This window comes from Coregonus lavaretus (assembly GCF_964263955.1).
Source record: "Coregonus lavaretus genome assembly, chromosome: 3".
NCBI classification, from domain to species: Eukaryota; Metazoa; Chordata; class Actinopteri; order Salmoniformes; family Salmonidae; genus Coregonus; species Coregonus lavaretus.
Genome location: NC_139990.1, coordinates 37,894,810 through 37,914,384, shown reverse-complemented (window position 1 = coordinate 37,914,384; position 19,575 = coordinate 37,894,810). Strand labels below are relative to the sequence as shown.

General features: G+C 50.1%; 1 protein-coding gene across 1 annotated transcript in view; it reads right to left on the bottom strand.

Moving 5' to 3' along the window:
- LOC311107257 (RNA-binding motif, single-stranded-interacting protein 3-like) overlaps positions 1 to 16,290 on the bottom strand; it is a 315,032-nt gene extending 298,742 nt beyond the window's left edge. Inside the window, exon 1 of the mRNA XM_084149737.1 lies at positions 15,872 to 16,290. Within this exon, the coding sequence (XP_084005863.1) occupies positions 15,872 to 15,946 (75 nt within the window). The 5' untranslated portion in view covers positions 15,947 to 16,290. The remainder of the gene's footprint in view (positions 1 to 15,871) is intronic.
- Between the last annotated feature and the right edge of the window lie 3,285 nt (positions 16,291 to 19,575).

The window sequence follows — 19,575 nt, the reverse complement described above, 5'->3', positions numbered from 1 at the left end:
TGTGTGTTATTGTTCCATGTGGAGGTGTCGCTAGCTCGTGTTGAGCATTATGTGACTTTTATCGCCGGGATATTCACCCGTGTGTTTCCCCATTACGCATTTAAGTTGCACTGTATTTGGTTTACGCGATGCTGCGGACTGCTGTATTGGACGAATAAACCCGATTCTTTGATTCACACCTCCTGCGCCTGGCTTCGTCCTCCTCACCTTGTTACATCCTCAGAGCCCTGTACAGATGAGTGTGATTTAAGAGGCCAGCTACAAAACTACATTACTAAACACATGCACTGCAGCTATACAGTACCAGTTATACTATACAGTACCAACTGTGGACCCTCTCCTCCTCTCTCTATCCAACTCCTCTGTCTCTACAGGATCTGAACCTCTCTGGAGGAACTCCTACCAGTTAGTTATATAGAATTAATTACTGATAGAAACACTTCCTAGAATGAACAACACTATTATTTACATTTTTCATTTTAGTCATTTAGCAGACACTCTTATCCAGAGTGCATACATTTTTTTTTTTTTCATACTGGCCCCCCGTGGGAATCGAACCCACAACCCTGGCGTTGCAAACACCATGCTCTACCAACTGAGATACATCCCTAACGGCAATTCCCTCCCCTACCCTGGGCCAATTGTGTGCCACCCCATGGGTCTCCTGGTCACAGACAGCTATGACAGAGCCTGGATTCGAACCAGGATCTCTAGTGGCACAGCTAGCACTGCGATGCAGTGCCTTAGACCACTGCGCCACTCAATTGTGCAAGTTCTCCCACTTAAAAAGATGAGAGAGGCCTGTAATTTTCATCATAGGTACACGTCAACTATGACAGACAAAATGAGAAAAAGAATCCAGAAAATCACATTGTAGGATTTTTAATGAATTTATTTGCAAATTATGGTGGAAAATAAGTATTTGGTCAATAACAAAAGTTTCTCAATACTTTGTTATATACCCTTTGTTGGCAATGACACAGGTCACATGTTTTCTGTAAGTCTTCACAAGGTTTTCACACACTGTTGCTGGTATTTTGGCCCATTCCTCCATGCAGATCTCCTCTAGAGCAGTGATGTTTTGGGGCTGTCGCTGGGCAACACGGACTTTCAACTCCCTCCAAAGATTTTCTATGGGGTTGAGATCTGGAGACTGGCTAGGCCACTCCAGGACCTTGAAATGCTTCTTACGAAGCCACTCCTTCGTTGCCCGGGCGGTGTGTTTGGGATCATTGTCATGCTGAAAGACCCAGCCACGTTTCATCTTCAATGCCCTTGCTGATGGAAGGAGGTTTTCACTCAAAATCTCACGATACATGGCCCCATCCATTCTTTCCTTTACACGGATCAGTCGTCCTGGTCCCTTTGCAGAAAAACAGCCCCAAAGCATGATGTTTCCACCCCCATGCTTCACAGTAGGTATGGTGTTCTTTGGATGCAACTCAGCATTCTTTGTCCTCCAAACACGACGAGTTGAGTTTTTACCAAAAAGTTCTATTTTGGTTTCATCTGACCATATGACATTCTCCCAATCCTCTTCTGGATCATCCAAATGCACTCTAGCAAACTTCAGACGGGCCTGGACTTGTACTGGCTTAAGCAGGGGGACACGTCTGGCACTGCAGGATTTGAGTCCCTGGCGGCGTAGTGTGTTACTGATGGTAGGTTTTCTTACTTTGGTCCCAGCTCTCTGCAGGTCATTCACTAGGTCCCCCCGTGTGGTTCTGGGATTTTTGCTCACCGTTCTTGTGATCATTTTGACCCCACGGGGTGAGATCTTGCGTGGAGCCCCAGATCGAGGGAGATTATCAGTGGTCTTGTATGTCTTCCATTTCCTAATAATTGCTCCCACAGTTGATTTCTTCAAACCAAGCTGCTTACCTATTGCAGATTCAGTCTTCCCAGCCTGGTGCAGGTCTACAATTTTGTTTCTGGTGTCCTTTGACAGCTCTTTGGTCTTGGCCATAGTGGAGTTTGGAGTGTGACTGTTTGAGGTGTTGTTTATACTGATAACAAGTTCAAACAGGTGCCATTAATACAGGTAACGAGTGGAGTACAGAGGAGCCTCTTAAAGAAGAAGTTACAGGTCTGTGAGAGCCAGAAATCTTGCTTGTTTGTAGGTGACCAAATACTTATTTTCCACCATAATTTGCAAATAAATTCATAAAAAATCCTACAATGTGATTTTCTGGATTTTGTTTTCTCATTTTGTCTGTCATAGTTGACGTGTACCTATGATGAAAATTACAGGCCTCTCTCATCTTTTTAAGTGGGAGAACTTGCACAATTGGTGGCTGACTAAATACTTTTTTTCCCCACTGTACATATACTTGGAAGACCAAACAAACCACAGTTTACACAGGTTAATCCCAGCATGCCGGCTCCGAGGCTCCAGCGCTACGAAGCTCCAGCGGTGAGAGACTCCAGCGCTACAAAGCTCCAGCGGTGAGAGACTCCAGCTCTACAAAGCTCCACACTCGACCCCACTGATGTCAACAACTACAGACCAGTATCCCTTCTTTATTTTCTTTCCAAAACTATTGAGCGTGCCGTCTTTAGCCAACTCTCTTGCTATCTCTCTCAGAATGACCTTCTTGATCCAAACCAATCAGGTTTCAGGACTGGTCATTCAACTGAGACTGCTCTTCTCTGTGTCACCCAGACTCTCCGCACTGCTAAAGCTAACTCTCTCTCCTCTGCTCTTGTCCTTCTAGACCTGTCTGCTGCCTTTGATACTGTGAACCATCAGATCCTCCTCTCCACCCTCTCCGAGCTGGGCATCTCCGGCGCGGCTCACTCCTGGATTGCGTCCTACCTGACCGGTCGCTCCTACCAAGTGGCGTGGCGAGAAGCTGTCTCCGCACCACGTGCTCTCACCACTGGTGTCCCCCAGGGCTCAGTTCTAGGCCCTCTCCTTTTCTCCCTATACACCAAGTCACTTGGCTCTGTCATATCCTCACACGGCCTCTCCTATCATTGCTACGCTGACGATACACAACTAATCTTCTCCTTTCCCCCTTCTGATAACCAGGTGGCGAATCGCATCTCTGCATGTCTGGCAGACATATCAGTATGGATGACGGATCACCACCTCAAGCTGAACCCTGGCAAGACGGAGCTGCTCTTCCTCCCGGGGAAGGACTGCCCGTTCCATGATCTCGCCATCACGGTTGACAACTCCGTTGTGTCCTCCTCCCAGAGTGCGAAGAGCCTTGGCGTGACCCTGGACAACACCCTGTCGTTCTCCGCTAACATCAAGGCGGTGACCCGCTCCTGCAGGTTCATGCTCTACAACATTCGGAGAGTACGACCCTGCCTTACACAGGAAGCGGCACAGGTCCTAATCCAGGCACTTGTCATCTCTCGTCTGGATTACTGCAACTCGCTGTTGGCTGGCCTCCCTGCATGTGCCATTAAACCCCTACAACTCATCCAGAATGCCGCAGCCCGTCTGGTGTTCAACCTTCCCAAGTTCTCTCACGTCACCCCCCTCCTCCGCACACTCCACTGGCTTCCAGTTGAAGCTCGCATCCGTTACAAGACCATGGTGCTTGCCTTTGGAGCAGCGAGGGGAACGGCACCTCTGTACCTTCGGGCTCTGATCAGTCCCTACACCCAAACGAGGGCATTGCGTTCATCCACCTCTGGCCTGCTGGCTCCCCTTCCTCTGCGGAAGCATAGTTCCCGCTCAGCCCAGTCAAAACTGTTCGCTGCTCTGGCACCCCAATGGTGGAACAAGCTCCCTCACGACGCCAGGACAGCGGAGTCACTCACCACCTTCCGGAGACATTTGAAACCCCACCTCTTTAAGGAATACCTGGGATAGGATAAAGTAATCCTTCTACCCCCCCCCACCCCCCCACCCCACAGCGGAGTCACTCACCACCTCCCGGAGACATTTGAAACCCCACCTCTTTAAGGAATACCTGGGATAGGATAAAGTAATCCTTCTACCCCCCCTCCCCCTCCCCCTCCCCCTCCCCCCCCACCCCACCCCACAGCGGAGTCACTCACCACCTTCCGGAGACATTTGAAACCCCACCTCTTTAAGGAATACCTGGGATAGGATAAAGTAATCCTTCTATCCCCCCCCCCCCCCCCCACACACAGCGGAGTCGCTCACCACCTTCCGGAGACATTTGAAACCCCACCTCTTTAAGGAATACCTGGGATAGGATAAAGTAATCCCTCTACCCCCCCCCCCCCCCCAAAAAAAAATTGTAAAGTGGTTATCCCACTGGCTATAGGGTGAATGCATCAATCTGTGAGTCGCTCTGGACTAGAGCGTCTGCTAAATGACGTAAATGTGCCCTTGAGCAAGGCACTTAACCCTAATTGCTCCTGTAAGTCGCTCTGGATAAGAGCGTCTGCTAAATGACTAAAATGTAATGTAAAATGAGAGACTCCAGGACTACGAAGCTCCAGCAGTGAGAGACTCCAGGGCTACGAAGCTCCAGCGGTGAGAGACTCCAGCGCTACGAAGCTCCAGCAGTGAGAGACTCCAGGGCTACGAAGCTCCAGCGGTGATAGACTCCAGGGCTACGAAGCTCCAGCGGTGAGACTCCAGCGCTACGAAGCTCCAGTGGTGAGACTCCAGCGCTACAAAGCTCCAGCGGTGAGAGGCTCCAGTGCTACAAAGCTCCAGCGGTGAGAGATTCCAGGACTATGAAGCTCCAGCGGTGAGAGACTCCAGGGCTGCGAAGATGCAGCGGTGAGAGACTCCAGGGCTACGAAGCTGCAGCGGTGAGAGACTCCAGTGCTACGAAGCTCCAGCGGTGAGACTCCAGGGCTACGAAGCTCCAGCGGTGAGACTCCAGCGCTACAAAGTTCCAGCGGTGAGAGGCTCCAGCGCTACAAAGCTCCAGCGGTGAGAGGCTCCAGGGCTACGAAGCTGCAGCGGTGAGAGACTCCAGGACTACGAAGCTCCAGTGGTAAGACTCCAGCGCTACGAAGCTCCAGCGGTGAGAGACTCCAGGGCTACGAAGCTCCAGCGGTGAGAGACTCCAGGGCTATGAAGCTCCAGCGGTGAAGAGGCACCAGCGCTACAAAGCTCCAGCGGTGAGAGGCTCCAGGTATACGAAGCTCCAGCGGTGAGAGACTCCAGCGCTACAAAGCTCCAGCGGTGAGAGCCTCCAGGACTACGAAGCTCCAGCAGTGAGAGACTCCAGGGCTACGAAGCTCCAGCGGTGAGAGACTCCAGCGCTACAAAGTTCCAGCGGTGAGAGGCTCCAGCGCTACAAAGCTCCAGCAGTGAGAGGCTCCAGGGCTACGAAGCTGCAGCGGTGAGAGACTCCAGGACTACGAAGCTCCAGCGGTGAGAGACTCCAGGGCTACAAAGCTCCAGCGGTGAGAGGCTCCAGCGCTACAAAGCTCCAGCGGTGAGAGGCTCCAAGACTACGAAGCTCCAGCGGTGAGAGGCTCCAGGACTACGAAGCCCCAGCGGTGAGAGGCTCCAGGACTACGAAGCTCCAGCGGTGAGAGGCTCCAGGACTACGAAGCTCCAGCGGTGAGAGACTCCAGGGCTATGAAACTCCAGCGGTGAGAGGCTCCAGGACTACGAAGCTCCAGCGGTGAGAGACTCCAGGGCTATGAAACTCCAGCGGTGAGAGGCTCCAGGACTACGAAGCTCCAGCGGTGAGAGACTCCAGCGCTACGAAGCTCCAGCAGTGAGAGGCTCCAGGACTACGAAGCTCCAGCGGTGAGACTCCAGGACTACGAAGCTCCAGCGGTGAGAGGCTCCAGCACTACAAAGCTCCAGCGGTGAGAGGCTCCTGGGCTACGAAGCTCCAGCGGTGAGAGACTCCAGGACTATGAAGCTCCAGTGGTGAGAGGCTCCAGCGCTACAAAGCTCCAGCGGTGAAAGGCTCCAGGACTACGAAGCTCCAGCGGTGAGAGACTCCAGGACTATGAAGCTGCAGCGGTGAGAGGCTCCAGCGCTACGAAGCTGCAGCGGTGAGAGACTCCAGGGCTTTGTGAGTTCTGTTGATTTGTTTTAGGGAGGGCAGGAGGGAGACCGGGGAACAGAACAGCCTCTCAGATTTATTACTCTTCATCTATTTGGATTCTCTACTCGTTTGTCTGGCTGGCTGGCCAGAGCTGTCCTTGGTTTTGATTGGGTTATTTCAGGAGGAGAGGCACAGATTGGATCATGGTTTCAGGTTAAAACAGGCTAGACGGGGTGGACAGAGAAGGACATGACAGAATACTGTAGCACTAAGGTGTGCATCATGTCTAAAGTCTGCATCATGTCTAAAGTCTGCATCATGTCTAAGGTGTGCATCATGTCTAAAGTCTGTATCATGTCTAAAGTCTGCATCATGTCTAAGGTCTGCATCAAGTCTAAAGTGTGCATCATGGCTAAAGTCTGCATCACTATAACATTCAGATAGACATACTGCCTGTCACGATCGTCGTTAGATGAAGCAGCGGACCAAGGCGCAGCGTGGTAAGCGTACATCTTTTATTAAGTACACCACAACACGAACAAAACAACAAACCAAACGATACGTGAAGTCCTAGGTTAATACACCAAAACAAACCTTACGGAACAAGATCCCACAAATAACTAGTGCCAACAGGCTGCCTAAGTATGGTTCCCAATCAGAGACAACGAGAATCAGCTGCCTCTGATTGGGAACCACCCTGGCCAACATAGAAAACACGAACTAGAACACAACATAGAAAATCACACATAGAAAATCCACACCCTGGCTCAACATATAAGAGTCCCCAGAGCCAGGGCGTGACAGTACCCCCCCCCCACTGGCTTGGTGCGGGGAGCAGGAACGGGCCGGACCGGGCTGACGACGCGCAACACTGGCTTGGTGCGGGGAGCAGGAACGGGCCGGACCGGGCTGACGACGCGCACCACTGGCTTGGTGCGGGGAGCAGGAACGGGCCGGACCGGGCTGACGACGCGCACCACTGGCTTGGTGCGGGGAGCAGGAACGGGCCGGACCGGGCTGACGACGCGCACCACTGGCTTGGTGCGGGGAGCAGGAACGGGCCGGACCGGGCTGGCGACGCGCACCACAGTCTTGGTGCGGGGAGCAGCAACAGGCCGGACCGGGCTGGCGACGCGCACTACAGGCTTGGTGCGGGGAGCAGGAACAGGCCGGACCGGGCTGACGACACGCACCACTGACTTGGTGCGGGGAGCAGGAACAGGCCGAACCGGGCTGGCGACGCGAACCACTGGTTTGGTGCGGGGAGCAGGAACGGGCCGGACCGGGCTGACGACGCGCACCACTGGCTTGTTGCGGGGAGCAGGAACAGGCCGGACCGGGCTGTGGAGACGGACTGGAGGTCTGGAGCGAAGAGCTGACACAACCCATCCTGGCTGAATGCCTATTTCTACACACTCTGTGTGAGGAATCAGCACAGGACGTACAGGGCTGTGCACTCGTACTGGCACTACAGCATGTGGCACTGGCGCAGGATATCCAGGACCGAGGAGGGGTACTGGAGGCCACGAGCGTTGAGCCGGCACACTCCGTCCTGGCTGCATGCCCACCTTAGCACGATACGTGCGTGGTGCTAGCACAGGACGTACAGGACTGTGCCGGACCACTCGCGGCACAGTATGCAGCTCCGCATAACTCGGAACCTTCCCAGTCTCACGCTGCCTAGCCTGAGTACGGGGAGTTGGCTCTTCTCTACCTCTAGGCTCCGCCAACCTCCCTTCCAGCCCCCCAAACCTGGTGGCCTCCTCTCCTAATCCGCCGATACGTCCTGTAGCTGCCTCCAGCATCCCCGTCGTCCATGCCGTGTGCCCCCCCAAACATTTTATTGGGGTTGCCTCTCGCCTGTCCGACGACGACCCGGTTGGTGCCGCTTCTCCTCTCCTGCTTGGGCATCCTCCCTCATCGCCCTCCGGTAGCGGACGGCCTCCTCCTCTGTGATTCTCCCCCAACCGAGGAGGACATCTACCAGAGTAACCTCCTGTTCCATACCCGGCGTTTGCTCCTGCACACGCTGCTTGGTCCTATTTAGGTGGGATCTTCTGTCACAATCGTTGTTAGATGAAGCAGCGGACCAAGGCGCAGCGTGGTAAGCGTACATCTTTTATTAAGTACACCACAACACGAACAAAACAACAAACCAAACGATACGTGAAGTCCTAGGTTAATACACCAAAACAAACCTTACGGAACAAGATCCCACAAATAACTAGTGCCAACAGGCTGCCTAAGTATGGTTCTCAATCAGAGACAACGAGAATCAGCTGCCTCTGATTGGGAACCACCCTGGCCAACATAGAAAACACGAACTAGAACACAACATAGAAAATCACACATAGAAAATCCACACCCTGGCTCAACATATAAGAGTCCCCAGAGCCAGGGCGTGACACTGCCCCAGTCCTATAACACTATAACATTCAGATAGACATACTGCCCAACTCCTACAACACTATAACATTCAGATATACATACTGCCCCCGTCCTACAACAATATAACATTCAGATAGACATACTGCCCCAGTCCTATAACACTATAACATTCAGATAGACATACTGCCCCAGTCCTATAACACTATAACATTCAGATAGACATACTGCCCCAGTCCTATAACACTATAACATTCAGATAGACATACTGCCCAAGTCCTATAACACATCTTCGGTCTGGCCACAGAATAATGGACTCATTGCTCCTAGCTGGAGGTTACTTCTCTCTCTACTCCTAGCTGGAGGTTACATCTCTCTCTACTCCTAGCTGGAAGTTACAGCTCTCTCTACTCCTAGCTGGAGGTTACATCTCTCTCTACTCCTAGCTGGAAGTTACATCTCTCTCTACTCCTAGCTGGAGGTTACATCTCTCTCTACTCTTAGCTGGAGGTTACATCTCTCTCTACTCCTAGCTGGAAGTTACATCTCTCTCTTCTCCCAGCTGGAGGTTGCATCTCTCTGCCTGCGTCCCTATTCCCTATGTAGTGCACTACTTTTGAACACATCCCATAGGGCTATGCTCAAAAGTAGAGCTCTGGTCAAAGTAGTGCACTATCCTCGATCTTCACTATTTATCGCAAACTGATATAGTCTTTGTTGGGCACTTAACCCCCGGCTCTAAAAGCAAGTGGGCCAATGAATAACATCATAACGGGACCTTTAAAAGCCCTGGATCCATCAGAGTCTGCTTGTCTGGTTGTTACAAAGTGGGCCTGCATTAAAAATGCAATAAGTCCATTATTCTGTGGCCAGACCGAAGATGTTTCTCTGTGCTGATGTCTGCTTAGTGCTGCTTTGTGAAGCAGGGTGGGGCAAAGTAGAGCAGGGTAGAGCAGGGTAGAGAAGAGTAGAGCAGAGTAGAGTAGAGAAGGGTAGAGTAGGGTAAACCAGGGTCGAGCAGGGTAAACCAGGGTAGAGCAGAGCAGGGCAGGGTAAACCAGGGTAGAGCACGGTAAACCAGGGTAGAGCAGGGTAAACCAGGGTAGAGCAATGTAAACCAGGGTAGAGCAGGGTAGACAGGGTAAACCAGGGTAGAGAAGGGTAAACCAGGTTAGAGCAGGATAAACCAGGGTCGAGCAGGGTAAACCAGGGTAGAGCAATGTAAACCAGGGTAGAGCAGGGTAGAGCAGGGTAAACCAGGGTAGAGCAGGGTAAACCAGGTTAGAGCAGGATAAACCAGGGTCGAGCAGGGTAAACCAGGGTCGAGCAGGGTCAAGCAGGGTAAACCAGGGTAAACCAGGGTGAACCAGGGTAAACCAGGGTAGAGCAGGGTAAACCAGGGTAGAGAAGGGTAAAACAGGGTAGAGCAGGGTAAACAAGAGTAGAGCAGGGTAGAGCAGAGTAAACCAGGGTAGAGCACGGTAAACCAGGGTGAAGCAGGTTAAACCAGGGTAGAGCAGGGTAGAGCAGGGTAGAGCAGTGTAAACCAGGGTAGAGCATGGTAAACCAGGGTAGAGCAGAGAGGAGCAGGGTAAACCAGGGTAGAGAAGGGTAATCCAGGGTTGAGCAGGGTAAACCAGGGTCGAGAAAGGTCAAGCAGGGTAAACCAGGGTAGAGCAGGGTAAACCAGGGTAGAGCGGGTTAGGGGCAGCTCATTCTCACGGTACTTCTTTACTAAACATATGTATCAGACACAGCACCCTGTATGACTTGTATTATTCTCTCTCCTGCCCCTGTGTGTGTCTGGAGAGAGATGCTGTCCTAGCTGGCTAGGAGACTACTAGCTGTCTAGGAGACTACTAGATGTCTAGGAGACTACCAGCTGTTTAGGAGACTACTATATGTCTAGGAGACTACCAGCTGTTTAGGAGACTACTATATGTCTAGGAGACTACCAGCTGTTTGGGAGACTACTAGCTGTCTAGGAGACTACTAGATGTCTAGGAGACTACTAGCTGTCTAGGAGACTACTAGATGTCTAGGAGACTACTAGCTGTCTAGGAGACTATTAGCTGTCTAGGAGACGACTAAGCTGTCTAGGAGACTACTAAGCTGTCTAGGAGACTACTAAGCTGTCTAAGAGACTACTAAGCTGTCTAGGAGACTAATAAGCTATCTAGGAGACTACTAAGCTTTTTAGGAGACTACTAGATGTCTAGGAGACTACTAAGCTGTTTAGGAGACTACTAACCTTTCTAAGAAGACTACTAGCTGTCTAGGAGACTACTAGATGTTTAGGAGACTACTAGCTGTATAAGACTACTAAGCTGTCTAGGAGACTACTAGCTGTCTAGGAGACTACTAAGCTGTTTAGGAGACTACTAGCTGTCTAGGAGACTACTAGATGTTTAGGAGACTACTAGCTGTCTAAGACTACTAGCTGTCTTGGAGACTACTAGCTGTCTAGGAGACTACTAAGCTTTCTAGGAGACTTCTAGATGTCTAGGAGACTACTAAGCTGTTTAGGGGATTACTAAATGTCTAGGAGACTACTAGCTGTCTAGGAGACTACTAAGCTTTTTAAGAAGACTACTAGCTGTCTAGGAGATTACTAGATGTTTAGGAGACTACTAGCTGTCTAAGACTACTCAGCTGTCTAGGAGACTACTAAGCTGTTTAGGAGACTACTAGCTGTCTAGGAGATTACTAGATGTTTAGGAGACTACTAGCTGTCTAAGACTACTAAGTTGTCTAGGAGACTACTAGATGTCTAGGAGACTACTAAGCTTTCTATGATATTGCTAGCTGTCTAGGAGACTACTAGCTGTCTAGGAGACTACTAAGCTGTTTTGGAGACTACTAGCTGTCTAGGAGACTACTAAGCTGTTTTGGAGACTACTAGCTGTTTAGGAGACTACTAAGCTGTCTAGGAGACTACTAGCTGTCTAGGAGACTATTAGCTGTCTAGGAGACTACTAGGGAGACTGACACATCCTTATCAGCCTCACTGCCAGTCAATCAAATCGTTTACACACACTGCAATACAGGCACTTTCTGATAATACAATAGGGAAATTATCTTTATAATAGGGAGAATATGCTCAAATCCCCCACACACCTCTCTCTCTCTCTCTCTCTCTCTCTCTCTCTCTCTCTCTCTCTCTCTCTCTCTCTCTCTCTCTCTCTCTCTCTCTCTCTCTCTCGCCCTCATTCTTCCTTTATTTAACTAAGAGAGGAATGAGCCGGCAGCCAGTGGTTCTTAAACAAGAATGGAATCAATCATACAGGGTAATTTCTACATATATGGATATAAGTTGGGAGAGAGAGCCTCTTAGGCAGGCAGTCAACATCCCACCCCACTGAACAGATGGTTAGAGAGGGTGCACAGGACATAGTGGGAAAAAGAGAGAGAGAGATATGGGAAAGGAGGGAGACAGAGATATATGGGAAAGGATGGAGGGAGAGACATATGGGAAAGGATGGAGGGAGAGAGATATGGGAAAGGATGGAGGGAGAGAGAGGGATATGGGAAAGGAGCGAGACAGAGAGATATGGGAAAGGATGGAGGGAGAGACATATGGGAAAGGAGGGAGAGAGAGAGATATGGGAAAGGAGGGAGAGATAATTGTGGGAAAGGAGGGAGAGGGGGGGGGGGTGTAGGGTAGCATACTTATAAAGCCTTTTTTGGTATTCCTAGATGTTGAAAAAAAGTAATGGATATGATACGACAACCTACACCTAAACCCTTTGGACTTCATGGACAGAAATAGCCACCATTGCATTCCCTGTACCACTATATGAGAGTCAGAGAGCTGGAGAGAGAGAAGATTGAGGACTTAATGAGCATGTGGCCATGTAGCCACTATGCAGCCGTTCACTGCCAGTCTCCCTCTCCCTGCACATCAACACCACTCAGTGCATGGGAAATGATTTGCATAATTCATGATTGTTTATCAGTGCCGTGGTAGTTTATGTCTTCCATGAGAGAGGAGAGGACAGTCTTCAAAGGGAGGGAGGAAACATTACCATCCCTTCTCTCTTCACAAGAGTGTGTAGTTTGTCTTACATTTTACATTACATTTTACATTTTAGTCATTTAGCAGACGCTCTTATCCAGAGCGACTTACAGGAGCAATTAGGGTTAAGTACCTTGCTCAAGGGCACATCGACAGATTTTTCACCTAATCGGCTCGGGGATTAGAACCAGCAACCTTTCGGTTACTGGCACAACACTCTTAACCACTAAGCTACCTGCCGCCCCATCCCTTTTCTGCAGAAGCAGAGAGAGAGAGAGAGAGAGAGAGAGAGAGAGAGAGAGAGAGAGAGAGAGAGAGAGAGAGAGAGAGAGAGAGAGAGAGAGAGAGAGAGAGAGAGAGAGAGAGAGAGAGAGAGAGAGAGAGAGAGAGAGAGAGAGAGAGAGAGAGAGGAGAGAGAGAGAGAGAGAGGAGGAGAGGACAGAGTAGAGAGAGGGGACAGAGTGAGAGAGAAGGACAGAGTGAGAGAGAGGGACAGAGTGAGAGAGAGGACAGAGTGAGAGAGAGGGACAGAGTGAGAGAGAGGGACAGAGTGAGAGAGAGGGACAGAGTGAGAGAGAGGGACAGAGTGAGAGAGAGGGACAGAGTGAGAGAGAAGAGAGAGGGACAGAGTGAGAGAGAGAGAAAGAGGGACGGAGTGAGAGAGAGAGAAAGAGGGACAGAGTGAGAGAGAGAGAAAGAGGGACAGAGTGAGAAGAGAGAAAGAGGGACAGAGCGAGGGACATAGCGAGAGAGAGAGAAGAGGGACAGAGCGAGGGACAGAGTGAGAGAGAGAGAAAGAGGGACAGAGTGAGAGAGAGAGAAAGAGGGACAAAGCGAGAGAGAGAGCGAGAGAGAGAGCGAGAGAGAGAGCGGGACAGAGCGAGGGACAGAGCGAGAGAGAGCGAGAGAGAGAGCGAGAGAGAGCGAGAGAGAGAGAGGGACAGAGAGGGACAGAGCGAGAGAGAGAGCGAGAGAGAGAGCGAGAGAGAGAGCGAGAGAGAGCGAGAGAGAGAGAGAGAGAGAGAGAAGAGAGAGAGAGAGAGAGAGAGAGAGAGAGAGAGAGAGAGAGAGAGAGAGGGACAGAGCGAGAGTGAGGGTGGAGAGCGAGAGTGAGGGTGGAGAGCAACAGCCGTTGCGTCTAGCTACTACAAACCCATTTAAATCAGGAGAACAGACAAGCAGCACACTGCCTTAATGAAGACTGACAGTTTTCAACAACACCGCTACTGCTCCTGAACAAACCATTTCAAACCATTTCAAGCCTCTTCTAACAGTATCCTCTCCTGCTGTAACAACATTACAACAGTACTTCAACAGTGTCAGGGCTCAGTTAATTTTTCCCATGCTATAACAGATACATGTAGCCTACTGGCAAGGATTCACTACTGCCTACTTTTTACACCATACATGAAAAATGCCATTTGAGATGTTATCCAATGAGTTCATGTATTATGTACAGCAAGTGTCTCTCCCTGTACATCTAGCCAGCCAGTGGTCTCTGAGGAGCTGTGTGTGTGTGTGTGTGTGTACATTAATCTCCCTGTACATCTAGCCAGCCAGTTGTGTGAGAAACAGCCTGAGGGTAGGGTGGTCCAGGCCTCTCTCTAAGAGATGGGGAAGATATGCACACACACACACACACACACACACACACACACACACACACCCACAAATCAATATCTATGAAATCAAACCCTTCTCTATATAGCCAGGGTCCCAGCTTGGTTTAATGACAGACAGAAAGCTCTGCTGTAGAAGGGACCAAAGACCTGGGATGTGTCTCAAATGGCACCTTATTCACTATATAGTGCACTGCTTTTGACCAGACCCCATCGGTAGATGCCTGTTGCAGTTCCTGACACTAATGGAAGATGAGAAGCTTGGCCAGACAGAGAGCTCAGAGAGAGCTGACTGGGAATAAGAGAGGGAGAGGGGGAGGAAAGAGAGAGAAATATAGAGAGAATGGACAGGAGGACTGACACCACTGTACACATATTCAAATCAGCAGAGAGGAATGTGAAAGTAGTGTTAGACTGGTGATGACAGGGGGTGTAGCCTAAACAGAGCTGTCATCAGATGAAACAGTGACAGTCAGAGTAGTGTCAGACTGGAAGGGGGGGGGGGGGGGGGGCTCAATGCTCTGTAACTGAGCCTGGAGATGGACTAAGAAACAGAACCAGCTGTAGGGACAGAGTGGGACTAGTATGGACTGAGAGAGAACCAGCTGTAGGAACAGAGTGGGACTAGTATGGACTAAGAGAGAGGTGATGAGAGCCAGCAGAAACATCCAGCAGCACTATACCATTGTCTGTACTGTAAAGATGCCCAGCAGCACTCTATCATAGTCTGTACTGTAGAGACATCCAGCAGAACTATACCATAGTCTGTACTGTAGAGACATCCAGCAGCACCATACCATAGTCTGTACTGTAGAGACATCCAGCAGCACCATAACATAGCCTGTACTGTAGAGACATCCAGCAGCTCTATACCATAGTCTGTACTGTAGAGACATCCAGCAGCACCATTCCATAGCCTGTACTGTAGAGACATCCAGCAGCACCATACCATAGTCTGTACTGTAGAGACATCCAGCAGCACCATAACATAGCCTGTACTGTAGAGACATCCAGCAGCTCTATACCATAGTCTGTACTGTAGAGACATCCAGCAGCACCATTCCATAGCCTGTACTGTAGAGACATCCAGCAGCACTATACCATAGTCTGTACTGTAGAGACATCCAGCAGCACTATACCATAGTCTGCACTGTAGAGACAACCAGCAGCACTATAGCATAGTCTGCACTGTAGAGACAACCAGCAGCACTATAGCATAGTCTGTACTGTAGAGACATCCAGCAGCACTATACCATAGTCTGTACTGTAGAGACATCCAGCAGCACCATACCATAGTCTGTACTGTAGAGCCATCCAGCAGCACCATACCATAGTCTGTACTGTAGAGACATCCAGCAGCACTATACCATATCCTGTACTGTACCTGAGACTACAGATAGTGGCTCTAGTATGAGAGTCGAGACTAGCTGGGGTCAGTAATGAACAGAGGAGGAAGCATGAAGCACTATACCTTAGATCAGGGGTTCCCAAACCTTTTCACTCGTGGCCCCCCTTCCAGCAGTGAGGAACACAGCGTTCGCTGACATGGGCTAGTAGATCTGGACATTTCTGACAAGTTATAAACAACTCTCTAAGGTCTGCAATGACTGACATGACAAGAGGAACTGATGATGTACTACCTAATTTAGAAATCCTACTTTAGTCTGGAGATAGTGGGGGTAGTGTGGGGGTAAGATAGAGGAGAGACCCTGAACCATCCTCCTTTAGTCTGGAGATAGTGGGGGTAGTGTGGGGGTAAGATAGAGGAGAGACCCTGAACCATCCTGCCTTAGTCTGGAGATAGTGGGGGTAGTGTGGGGGTAAGATAGAGGAGAGACCCTGAACCATCCTACCTTAGTCTGGAGATAGTGGGGGTAAGATAGAGGAGAGACCCTGAACCATCCTACCTTAGTCTGGAGATAGTGGGGGTAATAGTAGATGTATTGGGGGTACATCTGTTTCTGTTCCAAGCGTTTGCCCATGTAGCTGGAATCCTTCTGGTCGTTGCAGGAGACAGAGTCTCTCTGGCTGGGTTACAGTAACACAGTAACTCCCTCTTGGTCTGGACCCCTGGTTCCGATCCCTGGGTTGGGTTGGAGGCAAGATCCTCTTCTCACACAGAGAGACGCAAGAGAGAGAGAGGGATGGAGAGAGAGAGTGTGATGGATGGGACCTCTAGCTGTTCTTCTGTCTGTCTGGTCAGTTAGAGTCCCAGTATCCCCCTCTCCTAGCCAGGAGGAAGAGAGGAGAGAGAGAAGGAGAGGGAAGAGGAGGAGAGGAGAGAGGGAAGGAGGGAAGAGGAGGAGAGGAGAGAGGGAAGGAGGGAGAAGAGGAGGAGAGGGAAGGAGGGAAGAGGAGGAGAGGAGAGAGGGAAGGAGGGAGGAGAGGAGAGAGGGAAGGAGGGAAGAGGAGGAGAGGAGAGAGGGAAGGAGGGAGAAGAGGAGGAGAAGAGAGAGGGAAGGAGGGAGAAGAGGAGGAGAGGAGAGAGGGAAGGACGGACGTCGTAGCTGGGCTGGAGCGAGAAAGAGAGGGAGAGATAGGAGGGTGGTCTGGAACAGAAACTGAAGCACTGTCTGCCGTTCACCTCCAGTGAAATAACATGAGGAGGATCAGAGAAGGAATCCACTAGAAACTCCAGTCAAGGCGTGGAAAAGGAAACCCAGCGATCCAGAGATATCCACACAGAGGAAGATGACAATCCCTTCAGCTCTGCACCTCCTCTTCTCCCCTGTTCTCTCCTTTCCTCTCAGCGCTTCCCTGATGTTTTGTTTCCCCGATGTCTTGTTTCCCTGATGTCTTGTTTCCCCTATGTCTTGTTTCCCTTATGTCTGCGTGTGTGTGTAACTACGAGCAGTGTGTGTGTGTTACTGAGAGCGATGTGTGTGTGTAACTACGAGCAGTTACTGAGAGCGATGTGTGTGGCTGCTGCTGTCTGCTCCACACTGGCTCTGACAGCCCGCCCCCCTCTCACCCCTGGATGGCCAACGTAGCCCAGAGGGCTGTGGTGCTAGCAGGGGGGAGGAGCCTGCAGGAAATGGGAGGAGAAGACACAGAGGAAGCCCAGAGCAGAACTCAACTCACCTAGGAGCAGAGTCCCCCTACTGGTAGAGTCCACAGACTCAACTCAACACAACACAGCTAGGATCAGTGTCCCCCTACTGGTAGAGTCCACAGACTCAACTCAACACAACACAGCTAGGAGCAGAGTCCCCCTACTGGTAGAGTCCACAGACTCAACTCAACACAACACAGCTGGGAGCAGAGTCCCTCTACTGGTAGAGTCCACAGACTCAACTCAACACAACACAGCTAGGAGCAGAGTCCCCCTACTGGTAGAGTCCGCAGACTCAACTCAACACAACACAGCTAGGAGCAGAGTCCCCCTACTGGTAGAGTCCGCAGACTCAACTCAACACAACACAGCTAGGAGCAGAGTCCCCCTACTGGTAGAGTCCGCAGACTCAACTCAACACAACACAGCTAGGAGCAGAGTCCCCCTACTGGTAGAGTCCGCAGACTCAACTCAACACAACACAGCTAGGAGCAGAGTCCCCCTACTGGTAGAGTCCGCAGACTCAACTCAACACAACACAGCTAGGAGCAGAGTCCCCCTACTGGTAGAGTCCGCAGACTCAACTCAACACAACACAGCTAGGAGCAGAGTCCCCCTACTGGTAGAGTCCACAGACTCAACTCAACACAACACAGCTAGGATCAGAGTCCCCCTACTGGTAGAGTCCACAGACTCAACTCAACACAACACAGCTAGGAGCAGAGTCCCCCTACTGGTAGAGTCCACAGACTCAACTCAACACAACACAGCTAGGAGCAGAGTCCCCCTACTGGTAGAGTCCACAGACTCAACTCAACACAACACAGCTAGGAGCAGAGTCCCCCTACTGGTAGAGTCCACAGACTCAACTCAACACAACACAGCTAGGAGCAGAGTCCCCCTACTGGTAGAGTCCACAGACTCAACTCAACACAACACAGCTAGGAGCAGAGTCCCCCTACTGGTAGAGTCCACAGACTCAACTCAACACAGAACCTCCTAACGGGCTTCTTCACACTTACTAAAACACTATGAATCTCTGTCTCTCTGTCCCTCTTTCCTTCTCTCTCTCTCTCTTTCCTTCTCTCTCTTTATCTTTCCTTCTCTCTTTCCTTCTCTCTCTCTCTCTTTCCTTCTCTCTCACCCTCTTTCCATCACTTTCTCTCTCTCTCTCCTTCACTCCTTCACTCTCTCATTCTCTGCCTCTCATGTATCCCAGTCATATACAGAACAATCAGTTGAGTCTGACTCTTCTTAAAGATTAGACAGAAGATTTGACAGCTATTTTCGGCATTATTATTTTTTTATTTTTTTTAATTTTTTTATTTCACCTTTATTTAACCAGGTAAGCCAGTTGAGAACAGGTTCTCATTTACAACTGCGACCTGGCCAAGATAAAGCAAAGTAGTGCAATAAAAACAACACAGAGTTACATATGGGGTAAAAAAAAAAAAAAAACATAAAGTCAGAAATACAAACAGAAAATATATATACAGTGTGTGCAAATGTAGCAAGTTATGGAGGTAAGGCAATAAATAGGCTATAGTGCAGAATAATTACAATAGTATTAACACTGGAATGCTAGATGTGCAAGAGAGTATGTGCAAATAGAGATACTGGGGTGCAAAAGAGCAAAATAAATAACAATATAGGGATGAGGTAGTTGGGTGGGCTAATTTCAGATGGGCTGTGTACAGGTGCAGTGATCGGTAAGGTGCTCTGACAACTGATGCTTAAAGTTATTGAGGGAGATAAGAGTCTCCAGCTTCAGAGATTTTTGCAATTCGTTCCAGTCATTGGCAGCAGAGAACTGGAAGGAATGGCGGCCAAAGGAGGTGTTGGCTTTGGGAATGACCAGAGAGATATACCTGCTGGAGCGCAGACTACGGGTGGGTGCTGCTATGGTGACCAATGAGCTAAGATAAGGCGGGGATTTGCCTAGCAGTGATTTATAGATGGCCTGGAGCCAGTGGGTTTGACGACGAACATGTAGTGAGGACCAGCCAACAAGAGCGTACAGGTCACAGTGGTGGGTAGTGTATGGGGCTTTGGAGACAAAACGGATGGCACTGTGATAGACTACATCCAATTTGCTGAGTAGAGTGTTGGAGACTATTTTGTAAATGACATCGCCGAAGTCAAGGATCGGTAGGATAGTCAGTTTTACGAGGGCATGTTTGGCAGCATGAGTGAAGGAGGCTTTGTTGCGAAATAGGAAGCCGATTCTAGATTTAACTTTGGATTGGAGATTCTTTATGTGAGTCTGGATGTTGAGTTTACAGTCTAACCAGACACCTAGATATTTGTAGTTGTCCACATACTCTAGGTCAGACCCGTCGAGAGTGGTGATTCTAGTCGGGTGGGCGGGTGCTAGCAGCGTTCGATTGAAAAGCATGCATTTAGTTTTACTAGTGTTTAAGAGCAGTTGAAGGCTACTGAAGGATTGTTGTATGGCATTGAAGCTCGTTTGGAGGTTTGTTAACACAGTGTCCAATGAAGGGCCAGATGTATACAAAATGGTGTCGTCTGCGTAGAGGTGGATCTGAGAGTCACCAGCAG